This window comes from Mus pahari, chromosome 7, assembly GCF_900095145.1.
Source record: "Mus pahari chromosome 7, PAHARI_EIJ_v1.1, whole genome shotgun sequence".
Lineage (NCBI taxonomy): Eukaryota > Metazoa > Chordata > Mammalia > Rodentia > Muridae > Mus > Mus pahari.
In genome coordinates this window covers 77,542,504-77,557,964 of record NC_034596.1, presented here as the reverse complement: position 1 = coordinate 77,557,964, position 15,461 = coordinate 77,542,504, and the positions used below count along the sequence as shown (strand labels likewise).

Sequence of the window (15,461 nt, the reverse complement as noted above, 5' to 3'; positions counted from 1 at the left end):
TCTTTGCCTCCTGCTTATGGATCAGATAAGCTTTCAGCTTCTACCCCTGGGCATTCCTGCCCACCCTGCTGCTATGCTCTCTGCCTTGAAACTGTATGCAAGCCTCTAATCAAAGGCATTCTTATATAAGATGCCTTGGACACAGTGTCTATTCACAGCAAGGGAAAGGTGATCAAGACACTGGAGAAACAGAAATAGTTGATGGCTTCTGAGAGAGGGAGAATCAGTTTTCTCTAAGAGTGTGGTCCCTGGTAGGTGTACCACACTCCAGTGGAATGTCTCATATTCAGTGTGTGGGCAGCATCAATTGGACTTGATGGGTTCTTAAGTAAAAAGAAAGACATGAAATCGAAGGGAGGGAATTTGGGAGGAGCTATGGGTAGGAGAGGGAAGACTATGATCAAAATATACTGTGTGAAATTTTCAAAGGATTAAATTATACAAAAGAAAATTACCAAACCTAATCCTAGATATGTAATAACATAATCCATGCATTTTCCATGGATTAACCCACAGGCCTGCAGCCAGTGTGTACTGAAGTGAGTCTTAAAACCTACTGTTCCAGACAGTCACTGATTACAACTTACCAATCCATCAAAAAAGGACTTCTCAATGCCCAAGTGGTTAGTGGCAACATAGTTTCCTGAGTATTTAGGATTAATTATACTTCTATTTCCTTCTTTTAGTTCCAAAGTGTCAGTGCTGCCTAGATACATCCACAGAGACAAGGCCCTCTGTCACCCAAGTGCAAGCATGGACCAACAGTAAAAACAATTGAGAGGGTTTCAAATAGCAGGGTGACTGACAAATTAGATATCCCAGTCCATAATTAAGCACAGCATTTTGCCACAACTTAGCAATTAAAACTCGATCCACTCAGGGAACAGGACCAAGTTATCTGTCCTTATCATTATATACACCAACCAGGATTCTTCCAGAATGATGTAAAAGGAACTCTCTCTGAAGCAATTCAAAGGTTATAGAACAATGACCGCTCCACCCAGTAGCACAGGTTGTGCTCACATTCAAGCAACCAAAAGCCCTGTCATTCATGCTTTCCTACTGTGTACTCTGGGAAGAGCTACGGCTGGCCCCAATTTCAGCCTATCAGCTGTTCAGCCAGGGGCTGGAAATCTTCCTTTCATGAGCCTCCTACAACGTTCATTTCCAAACAAGGCAGAATGCTCAGACACAGTTGCGAGCATTCATAGCCTAGTATACACCACAGGTGACTCTTGACAAGAATCAATTTTTATCTAAGGGTGATTCCACAGGAGGGAAAAGAAAAACTAAGATAATTGTAGACTGGACCAGTCACATAACTTGTGGGACCTAGCATATAATGAAAACGTAAGTTTCCCTGTTCAAACAGTATTACAAATTTCCAAAGACAGTATTCCAAAGATGACAGCAGAACCTGAACTTGGTTTCAAGTGTGGGGCTTGTGTAACGAAGCTGACTTTGACTTTGGTGAGTGTGACTGGAGCCCACTTATTCCATGAACGGGAATTCATTTCACTAATTTTTAATTGAGTGGCTGTATGCTTGGGTAGCATGCTAGCTGAGAAGCCGGCTCTAGAGTTGGATGGCTCAATGCTAATCTCAGCTTCACCACTAACTGGCCATGATTCTTCAGAAACCCATCTCCCAGTCACCGTGTGCCTTTACCCATAGAGATGATTCAATACAACCAACTGGGCTGATGAGAGGCTTAAGTAAGAAGACTAAAGTTGGGGCAGATGAACTCAATACTTAAGAGGTACCCAAGTAATATGTGACAGTTTGGAGGGAAGCAAGATGAAGAAAATGCACTTGACATGGGACTTTAGAAAGCCAGGTTACTGATAAAAGTCTGAAGGGCCATGTACACATGTAAGGGGGAAAAGGTTGACCTCCACATGACATGTTAGGCTGGGCACTGAAAACACATGCCACCTGACAGCTTGTCCCCAAATCCAACTGACGAGATCAGCTTTAAGGCCCATTTAATTTGCAGATGGATTCTGTAGTATTTCCATGAGTTCTGCTGGTGCACTGGCCATCAAGGCTGTTTTCAGAACAGCGGACAACCTGAATTAACCAGGACACTGTCACTCAGGACTACACAATGTTCCTGAAAACAAACCAGCCCCAACACATGGTTACTGAGGGGTACAGCCTGCACCCCTGGTGCCCTAGTTTCCAGGCAGAGTATCTGCTAACACGGGTGGCTGGGCAGGGAGGAGGCTTCTGTGGTAAGGTTTTCTAAGGCTAGGTAGAGAACTCAGGCTGGATGGAGGAAGGGCTTCTGGCAGTTCAGAGCCGGGGCCTGGCATCACCCCGGAGGGAGCACTTGCCTGTCACTCCCTGGGCTATCCCAGAGTGAGCACATCCAAGTGGGCTGGGAGGCTTGCCAAGCCCATGCTGCTGTGCTACCTTCTGCACGCCTGGCTAGCAGCCGCCCTTGGACTATCATTTACCAATGTGGAGATGCAAGTCTGTCCCCACAGCAGACGCCAGCACCTGGCTCCCACGGAGGACACAGAGGAGGAACCCGGGCCCTGTGCTTCTGTGGCACGCTCCACCCTCTGCTTTTCTGCTTTCTCTTGAAGATAAACCTAATACCCGAACTCAGGTTCAGTCATATAAAAGATTCAATCAAGAACTTGTATTTCATGTGGGGTTAATTTAGACAAGTTTTATCAGGATATATTTTAAAAATAAAAGTCTGCTAAACAGCACCACACAGAAGCGAAAGCAGATCCATTAAAATCCAGCTTTAATGCTTAGCATACCAAAGGCATTTATCAATTGTTTTCACAAAAAGACCCTTTCATTTTCTTCCAAATTAGTGCAAGTTCCATTATTCACAGGAACCCAATAGTGTCCCAGTGTTCGCTGGTTCTTAGAATATAATGATGAACAAGGCAGGCTAAATCAGAACCTTGGGCAAATAGGATTAAGATAAAATATAACAAATTCTGTGAGCAAATCTGATGACCTCAACATTCCCAGAGGAGGAAATTAAGGCAGAAATGGGAAAAGAAAGTTTTGGAGAAATAGAAAATGACTTTTCAGAAGATGAATGGGAGCTGAGCTGTTAGGAGTGGAAAGGGACCAGACTGGGCCTGAGTGTGTACTGAGGCAGATGTGACACTTTCAGGAACAGCAATGGGTGTGACTGTGTGTGTGTGTGTGTGTGTGTGTGTGCATGTGTGTGTGCACGCACAAGACAAGGCTCATCTGACTTTCAGGGATGTTACCAACCAAGCTGGGGAGCCAGACTTGATCTTGGCTGTGCAGAACTAAGAGTGTCAGGAAAGGCTTGGTTCCAGGCACAGCTCCATTTTTAATCACATGACCCCGCTAGCAGGAGGCTGCATCTCAGAACTGGAGGCTTCTGGAAATAATTTAGACTTTTTAAAAGTATGAACTCTCAAGCCAAGAAGGAAGAAGCTTAAAAACAAATGCAGATGCAGGGCTGCGTAGATGGTGGCTTGGTCAGTAATGTCTGCTGCACAAACATCCCCAGCACCCACATAAAGTTAGGTGCAGCAAGGAGTGCTTGCCATCCTCCTTGTGGGGGAGCAGAGACAGAGGAGCCCTAGGGCTTGCTGGCCAGACAGTCTACAGCTGAGACAGCCACATCCAGGCTCAGTGAGAGACTCCAGCTCAAAACAGGGTAGAAGGGTGAGGGGTATGGCTTATGGGTAAGGGTGTTTCCTGTCCTACGACTTTAATTCTCAGGTGGAAGGAGAAAACTGACTCTAAAAACTGTCCTCTGCCTTCCACAGGTGAACTGTGGCCCTTCTCTCACAAACACACTCACTCTCTCTCCCTTCATCTGTCCCTCCCTCTTTCAGTACTCAAGAGAAGATGGGGATTATCTTGAAGGGGGTCGGGGATGAGGGCAGACTTAAGCAGAAAGAGTGATTAAAAGCAACAAAAACTCGGGTCTAGGAAGTTGGGTGCACTCATTAGCTTTGATTACTACAAAAAGTACAAAAACACGTTACTTACAAAGAAAACCCTTGAGTTCACAGTTCTGGGGTTCAAAATTCTACTACTGAACACATTATTTATCTAAAGTCTCTTGGTACAGGATGGCAGGGGTGCACACTGGAGAATATGTCAGCAACTAAGCTCGGGCTGAGCAGTACTCAGTGGCTCTGAGAGCATGGATGGCAGCATGGCCTCGGCCCCAGGAAAGCTCCATGTTTTGTGACACAAAGATCCTTGGGTCAGCTCAAGCAGCTGTGACCTGGGGAGAGGGTGACAGTGCACTCATGGCCAGTGATACCTCACACCAGACAATGACAGCTTGAGAGCATTTGATTTATTCAGTAGAATGGAAAACTCTTTCATATATTAAGATGACTGCTGCTTATCCAAAGCCCTTGGAGTGGTTAGGTTCTGAGCATATTAACTCAGATCCAGGCAGTTATGTCTGACCCCACAGGTGCTTATACTCAGCTATGCGGCTACACGAGTCAGAGTGTACTCCATTCCCATTCTTCAATGCTAGATAAACCCAATGCCCAAACATCAGTTGTATCCTGTTACCTATTCCTGCTAAATTATCTTGTTATTAATTTTGTTAACTAAAAACTTCACAAACACTATAAAATTACACAATCAGAAGGACCCCTGGGAAGCATAAAATTCCCACATTCAAACTGAATGGCTCAGATTTCAAATGGTACAATGTACAAAGAACCCTATCCAGTTGACAATTTCGTACTAATTTCAAACACCAATATGTTATTGTTACATAGACTGTGTCCTTAAGTATTAAAAGAAAATAATCAGTCAAATAAATTTAAAAAATTGCCTGTGGTTCTGAAAACCATGAAGTGGGCTTCTGACAGTAGTAAATGACATTTATGCAAAAAGAACTGTGATGGACCCACGGCAGCAGGCAGGCTTGGAGAGGTGGCTTCTCCACAGCTCAGTACAACTTTCTGAGGCAGAAGATAGGGAATCAAACGACTGTAAGGAAAATTCAAGGTTCTGAATCAAGGGCGTCCGTGTGGACCAAGTGTAACTGGCAAGAGGATGGGCTTGCTTGAAGTTAAACTTAAAAACTGGGAACACCAGGGTAAGAAACTGACCATGTTTTGCAATAGAAGACTACCTACCATACATTTTAAACTGGAGAGGACATCCTAAGAGCCAGAAAACATAGCTATGAGACTCCACAAAATATCCTAGAATCTGAGACTCTAGCAGGGGTCTCAGAGAACATTCCACGCAACTTGAAGCCAGAAGGGGCAGTGAGTAGGGTTCAATATCCCCCAAATCTCAAGCAGCCTCATTTTGTCCCTTCTACCCCCACAACCCAAAGAAGTAAGGTTTCTCCTGGGGACTTTGACCCTCCCCCAGGGAGACGTACTTTCCCTTAGGTGGAGTAAGACAGGAGCAGGCTCAGACACATGGAGGAAGCCACTCTAGAATCCTAAAAGTCCCTCTTAGAAATAAGGAGTCCTGTATTCCCTAAGCCCTTATCTTGGCTAGTCTTTTGTCAACTTGATATAAACAAGAGTTAAATGTAAACAGGGACTTCAATTGAGAAAATGCCTCTACCAGATGATGGTGCCACCCCTGGGTAGGTGGTCCTGGGGGTATAGGAGCACAGGCTGAGCCAGGCAGTGGTGCCATATGCCTTTGAACCCAGAACCCAGGAGCCACAGCCTGGTCTACAGAGTGAGTTCTAGGACAGAGGTACACACAGAAACTCTGTCTTGAAAAATATAAATGAGAGAGAGAGAAAGAGAGAGAGAGAGAGAGAGAGAGAGAGAGAGAAAGAAGAGAAGAGAAGAGAGAGAAGAGAGAAGAGAGAAGAGAGAAGAGAGAAGAGAAGAGAAGCAGGCTGAGCGAGCCATGAGGAGCAAGCCAGCTAGCAGCACTCTTCTGAGGCCTCTGTCTCAACCTCTGCCTCCCCTGCCTTGATTTCCATCAGTAACAAATTGTGACCTTTGAGTATAAGATGAAATAAACCCCTTTATCCCTAAGTTACTCCTGTCACAGTGTTTGTCACAGCAATAGAGACTGTGACTAAGCCAGCACGGATGCCACAGAGCCACAAACGGCACCTCTGCCTCGTGATGGCAGTTTGCTGAACTTACAATCGTTTGCTTCTGCTGCATTTTGGATTCAACACAGACCACAGCACATCCCAGCAGTCTATCACGTGGAACACTGATAGATCTCAAATGGTTTTATGTGGGAAAGCTTCTGGACTGTTCTGTGAAAGAAGAAATGGGGCTGGCAGGATAAAGAGGGCTCTTTAAACAATGACTTCCAGGTTCATCTTTCAAAGCATGAGCCAAAGCAAGAGCTATGGCTGACACACCTCAGGAAGAGCCAAGCTCAGTGAGTAAATCACAGATTTATTCAGAGATCTCTTGGAGGCTCTTCCTTCTCAAAACTAATGAAAGCACAAGGAGTCCAAGAGGGATGGCGTGATTCCGGGTAAGGAGTCTTTTACTTTGGTAAACAGCAAGGCCCTGTACATACATCTTCATAATCTAGAAGGATTTTAGGAGACCACTTTTATGTGTGAGTCTTTACAAACTGTTTCTATGCGGGACTCTAGTACTCCAAGATGGCTAAGTGATGGACTTATACACAGCTAGACGACCATGCAGAATATACCAAAGCTATACTCCACAGAGAGGCCTCCACTTCCCACTGCCCCTGAAGTAGACCAGTGACCAGAGACACTGTTGGTGGCAGCTTGTCCTGTAGGAGAAGGCTCTGTCATGAGGACTCTCCTACCCACCACAGTTCTGGAACATAGACAACACCTAGCTTGCAGAAGCTTCCACAGAATCATCAGGAGTATGAGCAACAGGCAGAGAAGTGAGGACAAACTGAGAGTGGGCGGGAGAAAAGAAGCTTCCAGCAGGTACCTAAGAGAGGCCATCTCCTTCCAGCAGGTACCTCAGAGAGGCCATCTCCTTCCAGGATGTACCTCAGAGAGGCCATCTCCTTCCAGCAGGTACCTCAGAGAGGCCATCTCCTTCCAGGATGTACCTCAGAGAGGCCATCCCCATGCCAACATGGAGAGGACTACAGCTACAGCAATGACTTCCAACTTCAGATCCAATTGTTATTTACATCAGAAAGACCTTGATCCAGTTTAATATCAGCCTGAGGTTCAAGGTGGTAGAGCTCACAGAACCATGACTGTTCACTAAGGCAAAACCATGATGGCATGTCAAGGCAGACCCTCTTTTTTAGGAGGGGTTTATTCTGGCTCTTGATGCTCCAGGACTTCCATCCTGTTCCTCTTGCTTAATGACCTCAGTATGAACTGTCTTAGCCCCTCCCTGAATGGTGCCTCCTCCTCACTGCTTCCTTCTGTCTTTCCAGCCATAGGAAATCCACTGTGCTCTGAGTTACTGCTCTCAAAGTTCTTTCCAAACAAAATGATAGACACAGGTATCCAACCAAGCCCTCACAGCTCACTACTTCTATTTTGTAAGTCGCCTAGGACACTGAAGATGATGATACAGTCACCATCACCTTAAGATCTGTTATCTAAGTCTTAATCCAACTGGACACCACTATGAGATGAGGGTTTCTATTGATAATCACATAACAAAGAGCAAAGCACATACAAATCCCACGGTAGGGGCTAGATGTTCTGCTGAAAGCTCCCATGCTTTGGAAGTCACTCATGGGTGTCTCAGTTTTACTTCTAAGAAACACGGGAAAGCCTAGAGCTGGTGCTTAAGTATTTGGTGCTATCTGATTTGGGGGCTCAATCACAGCAACCTTTGAGAGGGCACTCACCTCCTTTCCAGTGGGCGCCCGTCACTGGAGATGCTTCGAGGGATGTTGGCGGCTCTTTCTGGAGGGGGCATTTTCCCATCTCCTTTCCCAGCATTCAGACGTGAAGTCATGGGACTCTGCAGCTGAGATGGAACCTGGGGCGAATGAGCACCCTTGCTGGCATTCCGCTGCCATTTGTTATTATTCCGGAAGGGAAACTTGAACTCGTAGGAAATGCCTTCATTCATCTGGTACTCCATCACTGGCATGCGGTAGGTTTCTGAGCAACTCCTATTAGGAGGAAGGACCAGGAGAGAACCATGACTCCTGCACCTTGTCATGCTGGTGGGGACAGGATGACTCCCCCATTAACTGTCTTGCAGGTTTCCTTTCGCAAGCTACTCATATCCCCGGAGGATCACAAGTGTGTTCCTTTACTCAGTCCCAACTGTGGAGACTGGGACGAGGAAAACCTAACAGGCCCCAGGTCAGCTGGGAGCATGGAGAGCTAAGGAGGGAAAGGCAGCTGGATGGACCACAGAGCAGGCAGCTGGTGCACACTACAAGCAGCTGCACATCTCCCCTCAGAGATGCAAGTAGGAACCTGGCGGGGGGGGGGGAGCTCTAAATGGGCTAGGACCCCAAGAGTCAAGAAATAAAGCCAGGAAAGATCTCCAAGCCCAATGAGAGACCCTCATTTAGCCTAGGAGGAAGAAAACTTGTTACAGAAATGCAACAATTTTTAGTCCTCCATGGAAGGCCAAGCATTATCTGAAACCAGACTTCATTTCTTTTCAAAGGAAGGAAACTTCCTGAGTGGCATCAACAGCCAGAGACACAGGGTCCTGTCACTTCTGCTTTGCCTGTGGTTCTTCTTAAACTCACATTCCATTCTTTATATCTAAACAACAAGAAAGAGATTCTGTTCTCCTATCCCTCTACAGTATTAACCTGCATTGGGATCCCATCGTTAAATCCAGGGACCTCGAGGTCTGAGAAGCAGGGGGAAGCCTTGAGGGGGTGAGCAGCTGTGAAGAGTCTCTCTGGAGATAATGTAGACTGAGTCCAAGGCAATGGGGGGCCTCACGGATGAGCCAAAGTTGCAATTTTAATTTTAGAAAGTAAAATTGGTACAATTCATTTGAGATGCCTTGTTTTACCCAAAATATCTGAAATGGTATCATTTTAACATATAGTTAGCACTGAGAAATGACTGAGATATCTTATACTTCTATGAATCTCATACAGTTCACAGAGAACCAAACTGCAGGCATTTCCTACTGCCTTTATGGCAGGGGACCACCTGACTGGTTTTGTATCCTACCTACTTCTGTAAAACCTAAGAAGGACAGATGAAGCAAGAGTAGACACTCCCCTGAAGGACAGAACTAATGGTAGTATTAACATCATATGTAAACAGTCATGAAAAGCTCTCCATGCCTCCTGGGAATAAAATGTGGTAGTGAAGGTAACTATTGCACAGACGGCAGGAAGAGGATGGACATAGCCATAGCACAGTGAGTCCATGATGGGGGAGACGGGCCAGGCTTTAACCTACAGAACAGCAGCTACAGGCTTGGCTTACTGTAGTCCCTTACTAGAGAATATCTCCAACTCTCTGCACATTCTTCACCCACAATGAATCACATCTACAAGTGCAGCCTATGACCAGAGGAACTGCCAATACCTGTTGGAAACCCATCTGGGCCTGTGGTCAGCAGGCATCTCCGTATTTAATGTGACCAGAGGACAGCCTGAAGCCTAATGTTAAAAGACTAATGTTTAAGAACATCAGGGTCCCTGGCTGTGAACTGGGCTCTAAGGAAGTCTGTAACTCCTTTTGATGGAGCTCATCTGGAGAATGAGATTTGGACGCAGGAGTTCCAGCTCAAAGGCAACATGCTCTCACTTTCAAAGCAAGAAAACACTTTGCAACCCATTCCTATTTAAGAGATAACGTGACCCTCAAATCCCCAGCAAGAAAATTAACAGTCCTAAAGATAATTTGGTCTTTTTATGTAACTGTTTTTAGCTTCTGAATGGCCCCTGATTGCAGAGCAGCACCCTGCAGAACAAGGCTGCACACCCGGAGCGCCTCAGCCAACCCGCCAGCCCTGAGTCCCAGAGCTCACAGACACTGGAGAGTGAGCAGGGAGGGGCCTTCTCACTGATGGGGGCGGGGGTGGATGAGGACGCTTGGGAGGCCTCTGGTAGAACCTCAGGATGGGTTCACTGAGCTGTCCTCTCTGGGCAGTGCCTTCTGTTTGTTTCACTCATTTATTAAAAAAATGGAGCAGCCATAGGAAGGGTGGGCACTGGGAAAAATGAAACAAGACCCACCATGCACATGGCAGAAACTCAGGAATTTGGCTTTGCTTTATATCCCTTCTCTTAAATAAACTATAGTTGGTGGAAGGGTTGGCCTGTTTCCTAAGAATAGGGAAAAGGTCCTTGATTTTATAATATTTAAATATTTTGGGGGGAAGGGTTGCTGTCAAGCTAACTTCCATTTTTAAAAGCTGCCTTTTCAAAATGCCTGTGCACATACTCTAGGCCTACCTGATATACAGTCGCTGCGTGGCTGCCTAGGATGGTCTCAAGGTCCAGGCAACTGGCAGAACCGAACAGCACTGGGTAGTGAGCTTTGAGGAGGCCTGGCCCCCCCTACCAGAGTCCCAGGAAGGCTGACAAAGAGGAGAGTAGTTACTCAGAGAACAGAGTAATTAGTTGCTAGGAAAGCAGCAGTGGGAGTGGGAAGTGCGGGGGGGGGGGGGGGGGAGACAGAAGTGGCGTCCTATTTTGTTGAAAACTGTAGCAAGGTGTTAATGCTTCAACTGTTCCCTTTGAAGCCACGTCTGCAGGAGCAAACAGCTTTTCAGGCCTGCAAAGGCATCTGCGCAGTGCACAATTTCCCACCTGCACAGAGCAGCCAGCAGGGAGGGCGCAGCACCCAGCTTCCCAGCCCAGCACCTGACATGTGCAGGCAGCAGTGCATGCCTGGAGAGGATGGCTGTGAGTTCCCAGTGGAAGACAGATGTGGCTCCTTCATACAGTGTAGGAGGTACCTGCTCTGATGTCAGAATGGGTTGTCCCATCTGGCCCAGTGCAACCTTTTCCAGATTTCTTGGTGGTCAAAGAAGCTAGTGGGAGAAATGACACCATGAACCAGGAATGGCACAGATTTACACTAATGCACAGGGCAAGGGTCTGTGCCTACTTACAGAACAGTGCTTACACCTGGATTCTGATGCCAGAGGAGCCTGAAAACTTACAAGTTTCTTCCTGTTTTGTAAGATTATCACATTTATTTATTTATTTATTTATTTATTTATTTATTTATTCATTCATGTATGTGTTTATTTATTCATTTACTGTGCAGTAGGACATGGTAAGAGGACACCTGTGGGGTGTCCTCCTGACACGTGGGACCCAGGGATCAACCTCAGGCCATCAAGCTTGATGGGAGTGACCTCACTCCCTGAGATATCAAACTGACCCTACCTGGTTTCTTACAACACGAATAATGGCCATATCTCCTTATAGGAGGAACAGTGTGGTTTTTTTTTCTCTAGGACCTAGAACATTGAAGTAAAATTTGAGCCAATGGTATTCCCTAACACTTCAAGGAAGATAAACCCAGCCTGGATGAGCATGGCCAGTAAGTCACCCCTCACCACTGGCCTCGCTTCCTAGTAACAATGACTCAGTTTGGTGGGAGCAGGAGCTCCATTCTGTCCGGTCTCACAACTGCTTCGTTCTGGTTTCCCCCCCACACCTGGAGCCTAGAGAAAAGAGCAAAGCCACTGTGTCTGTGACTCTGAGAGCTGAGGCACTTTCTCCTGACTATAGAAACTGTCTCCTGTTTAGGGCAATCCAAGGAGAGCAGTCAGATGACAGCAGAGGAGCAGGGCACTCAGAGATTGTTCTAGATGAGAGCCCAGTTGCCCTCTGAACCACCAGGTGAGCCCCAGGTCAGCAGAACACTTAATGTAAGTGACAATGGACTTGGAGACTCCAGAAAAGCTGGCAGGGTCAGCAGATCCTGGACAGGGACACAGACAGGATGATTTGAGGCCGCTCACCCATCTCAGATTAATTAAACCAAAAGTTCAGTGGATACATCTTTTTTTTTTTTTGAAAACTCAGTTATATAAAAGAGTGTTCCATAACCTGCTCAGACTGACGGACCCCAGAATATCCTGACACAGGCACAAAACCCCCAGGCTGCCTACCTGATAAATGGCATAAATAAATGCTATTCTGAATAAAGACTGATTTTTAACTGAAGTTCACTTAAGTCTTTAAGGGGCACGAATAACCCACAATAATGATTTATAGTCTACTGGCTGCTAATCATAAATCCCTAAGTGCCCAGACCTAGGCAGAAAAAGAACTATGGTTTGGTTTGATTAATTAATTATCAGTATTTATTTATGATTAATCATTAGTTAATTAATTAGATATTGTGTGCATTTTGCATTTTTATTTTTTGGCAAGGAGACAGGTTTTCTCTGCTTAATAGCCCTGGGTATCCTGGAACTTGCTCTGTAGACCAGACTGTCCTGAAACTCACAGAAATCCACCTGCTCTGACTCCTGAGTGCAGGAATTAAAGACTTGTGCCACCATCACCCAGTTATGTTTTGGCTTTAACTACTAAATTTAAGACAAATTCTTAGAAAGTAGTGGCTAAAAATACAACTTTTTTTCTTTTCTTCTTTTTTAATTTGATTTTTTCCAGTCAGGGTTTCTCCGTGTAGCCCTGGCTGTCCTGGAACTCACTAATTACACCAGGCTGGCCTCGAGCTCAGATATCCATCTGCCTCTACCTCCCTAGTACTGGGACTTAAGGCACATGACAGCACCAACTGGCTACAATTTTTTTTTTTAAACCAACAAAAATATTTGCTAAGTCTAAAGGAGAAAAACAATTGAGCAGATTTGCTCCATCAAGCAACAAAGACCTTTGGACAGTGCTGCTGGCTTGGGTGGGCAGGAGGCTCCAGGCCTTCCCTCTGGAGAAGGCCGTCAGGCATGAAGCACAGCGCTGAGTCATCTGAAGCCCGTTCCTGGCCCCACAGATGCTGCCAGAAAAGAAGCCTAGAAATCGGCTCAGCAGACCCAGACAGCAGGGCTTAAGGCAACAGCTGAGCTTTGAACATTCGTGAGATTCATGGAAGCGAGAACAGCATGAGCACGATGCCACAGGAACAGACACGCAGACAACCCTAGATGGACGTGTTCTGGTTACAGGCCACCGGTGTGAGATGCTAAAGATGGGTGTTGCAGCTCTTGTCTGGACTGCATCCTGTGGGAGACTTTCTACGCAGGAACCATGGGCCTCACAAGAGGACAGTTTCTCTCTGGCTACCCTGCTTATTAAAAGATGTCAGTGTGGCCCAGCAGTCATAAACTCAGACCTACCTCCGTGGAGTGCAGTCATCATGAGGAGGGATAATGACAACTTTCACTGTGACTGATGTTCTCAAGAGATCGATCATCTGTTCATGGCTCAGGGTGGCCACCGCCACCTTGCAGATCTCCACCAGGCGGCTGCCCTGCCTCAGACCTGCTTGCCATGCGTAGCCGTAGGGTTCTACATCCGCCACGATGCCCTCATAGTTGACATGGAAGCCAAGCTGTCCCAGCCCATTTCTTCGCAGAGTCATTTCCACTGATTCACAACCTTTTGAAACAAACTAGACAAGGGAATGAGAGATACTCAGTTAATTATTAAAAGTGGACTTGGCGTTAAAGAAAATGCTGCCTTAGTTATTCTGAACATCCTGTAGCTGGCTGGAGGCAGGCTGGTTAGTCTTCTTCCCCAGTCTCCATTCGGTAGGAAAACAACACACTGGCTGCCTCCACAGGGCCCAGTGGCTTTCCTGACAGAAAAATCTGGGATAGGCCTACAGAGAGCTGGCAGCAAAAAGAACCTGCATTCTACATTCAATGGCCCTTAAAAAATAATCCATGTGGGCTATTGAGAGGTTTATTAAACAGCTTTCTCAGTAACGACAGGAACACCAGTCACCAGGGCATGTGACTGGGATATGTGTAGGTGACTTCTCAGCACAAGCCCCCAGACAACATGTCATCCCACCTGCCCAGGGCTGCTACTTTTCCTCAACTAATGATGGAAAGCAGGAACGTCAGATAAACTGTGTTGCTTAACTCATCAGCAAAGGAACGGCCAGAGCAACCAATCATCCCCACAGGCCTGTGCCCTGGCTTCAGTCTGCCGAAACCCCAGGAGTGAGCATGGTGACAGCAGACAGTCTCACCTGCAGCCTTCGGACAATCTCTTTGATATCTTCACTGCTAATGAAGCTCTCCACAGACACACACTCTCCCCGCTCATAGAAGATCTTGAGGCTGGTGTCGCTGGAAGTCCACCCTATGACATCTCTGCAGGAGCAATTGAAAGCCACGCTCTTTGTCTCCTGCTCAATGAGGACAATGAACTCGCTGGAGATCCCAAGGAGGCAGTCGAACTCCATGGCCTTGTTGTAGTCTTTGGCCCGGACCGCCCACACAATGGCCCCCATGCTACTGAGCTCAGCTCCTGGGTAAGGCTTAGACTTTTCCTTCTTCTTGGAGGCCAGAGAAATAAACGGAAACTTGCCAGAAGGGTCAATAGGTGTGTTGGTGACATTCTTTTCTGCCAGATCTTTCAGGTATTCCTGGCGGGTCCTTGTCGCCATGGCCCGGAACTTCTCTGATTTATGAGCAGCATTTTCTGCATTAATCACTTTGGCCAAAAGGAAGTCCCTGAACACATTTGACTTGGGGAAGGTGACCCCTTTAGGGATGGGAGGTCCAAAAGAAGGCACATCTCTGGACCTGGTGACTGCCACACTGAGAGACAAAGCAAAGAACAAAGGATGAGACCTGTGTTGGTATGTCTGTCTTCTATTACACCATGGGGACATGGGGACATGTGGCTGGGGCTGTAGCTCCATAGTAAAGCAATGGACCAGCGCAGACATGCAAGGCTCTGGGTTTCCCCAGTCCTAAGGAAAGGGGAGGGGCAAGTTAAGATAAGACAACCCTCATTTTGTTCAAGAAAGAACATAAGTTTCTGCTTAATTAGTAAATTTTAGTTTACTTAAGTTTTTTCCAGGCAGACTCTTTTTACCTTAAAGTTTCAACTTCACTTCTTTAGCAGGTAGGAGACTAACCATAACATCATGGCGGTTAGTCATTCTGGTTTACTGTAATGTTCCACACAACAGAATAAAAGCTATTTTAAATACCTACAGACTATATCCAGTGTGCAGGTTTCTATAATCACACAACCTTTCAGAACAGAGATTCTGTCAGAACACAGATGTGTCCTCCACTTGAGACCGAATGGCTGCAGGCGACATACACAGTTCATCAGGGAAGTGTCAGGAGACACATAGCCTGTGAGAAATGAGTCCTTTCTAATAAAGCAAATCCTACCTGCTGGCCATGTGTGAGGCACGGTGAGACTAGAGTGAAAGCATACCTTTGAAATAAAAACATCAATACCAATTATGACTTTTATAGAACTGCCACAATACTTGGAAATCATGTTTTTTAACCAAGCTATTCTTTGGTCCAAATGTTCTGGTTTTGGTCTGTGGTTCTGCAAAAAGCACAGTGCCCTTTCCTGTCTGTTTTACGTCAGACTGACCTAAGAAAGCTTGCTCCCACCACTGCTTTTGCATACACAGAGCTAAA

At 46.2% G+C, this 15,461-nt stretch overlaps 1 protein-coding gene across 13 annotated transcripts in view; it reads right to left on the bottom strand.

Moving 5' to 3' along the window:
- Positions 1-15,461, bottom strand: part of Sipa1l1 (signal induced proliferation associated 1 like 1) — a 281,885-nt gene that overhangs the window by 44,919 nt on the left and 221,505 nt on the right. For all 13 annotated transcript variants that reach the window (XM_021202716.2, XM_029540740.1, XM_029540742.1 and 10 more), the window contains 3 exons: positions 14,039-14,612; positions 13,179-13,453; positions 7,777-8,046 (listed from right to left, as the gene is read on the bottom strand). In XM_021202716.2, the coding sequence (XP_021058375.1) occupies positions 7,777-8,046; positions 13,179-13,453; positions 14,039-14,612 (1,119 nt within the window). The remainder of the gene's footprint in view (positions 1-7,776; positions 8,047-13,178; positions 13,454-14,038; positions 14,613-15,461) is intronic.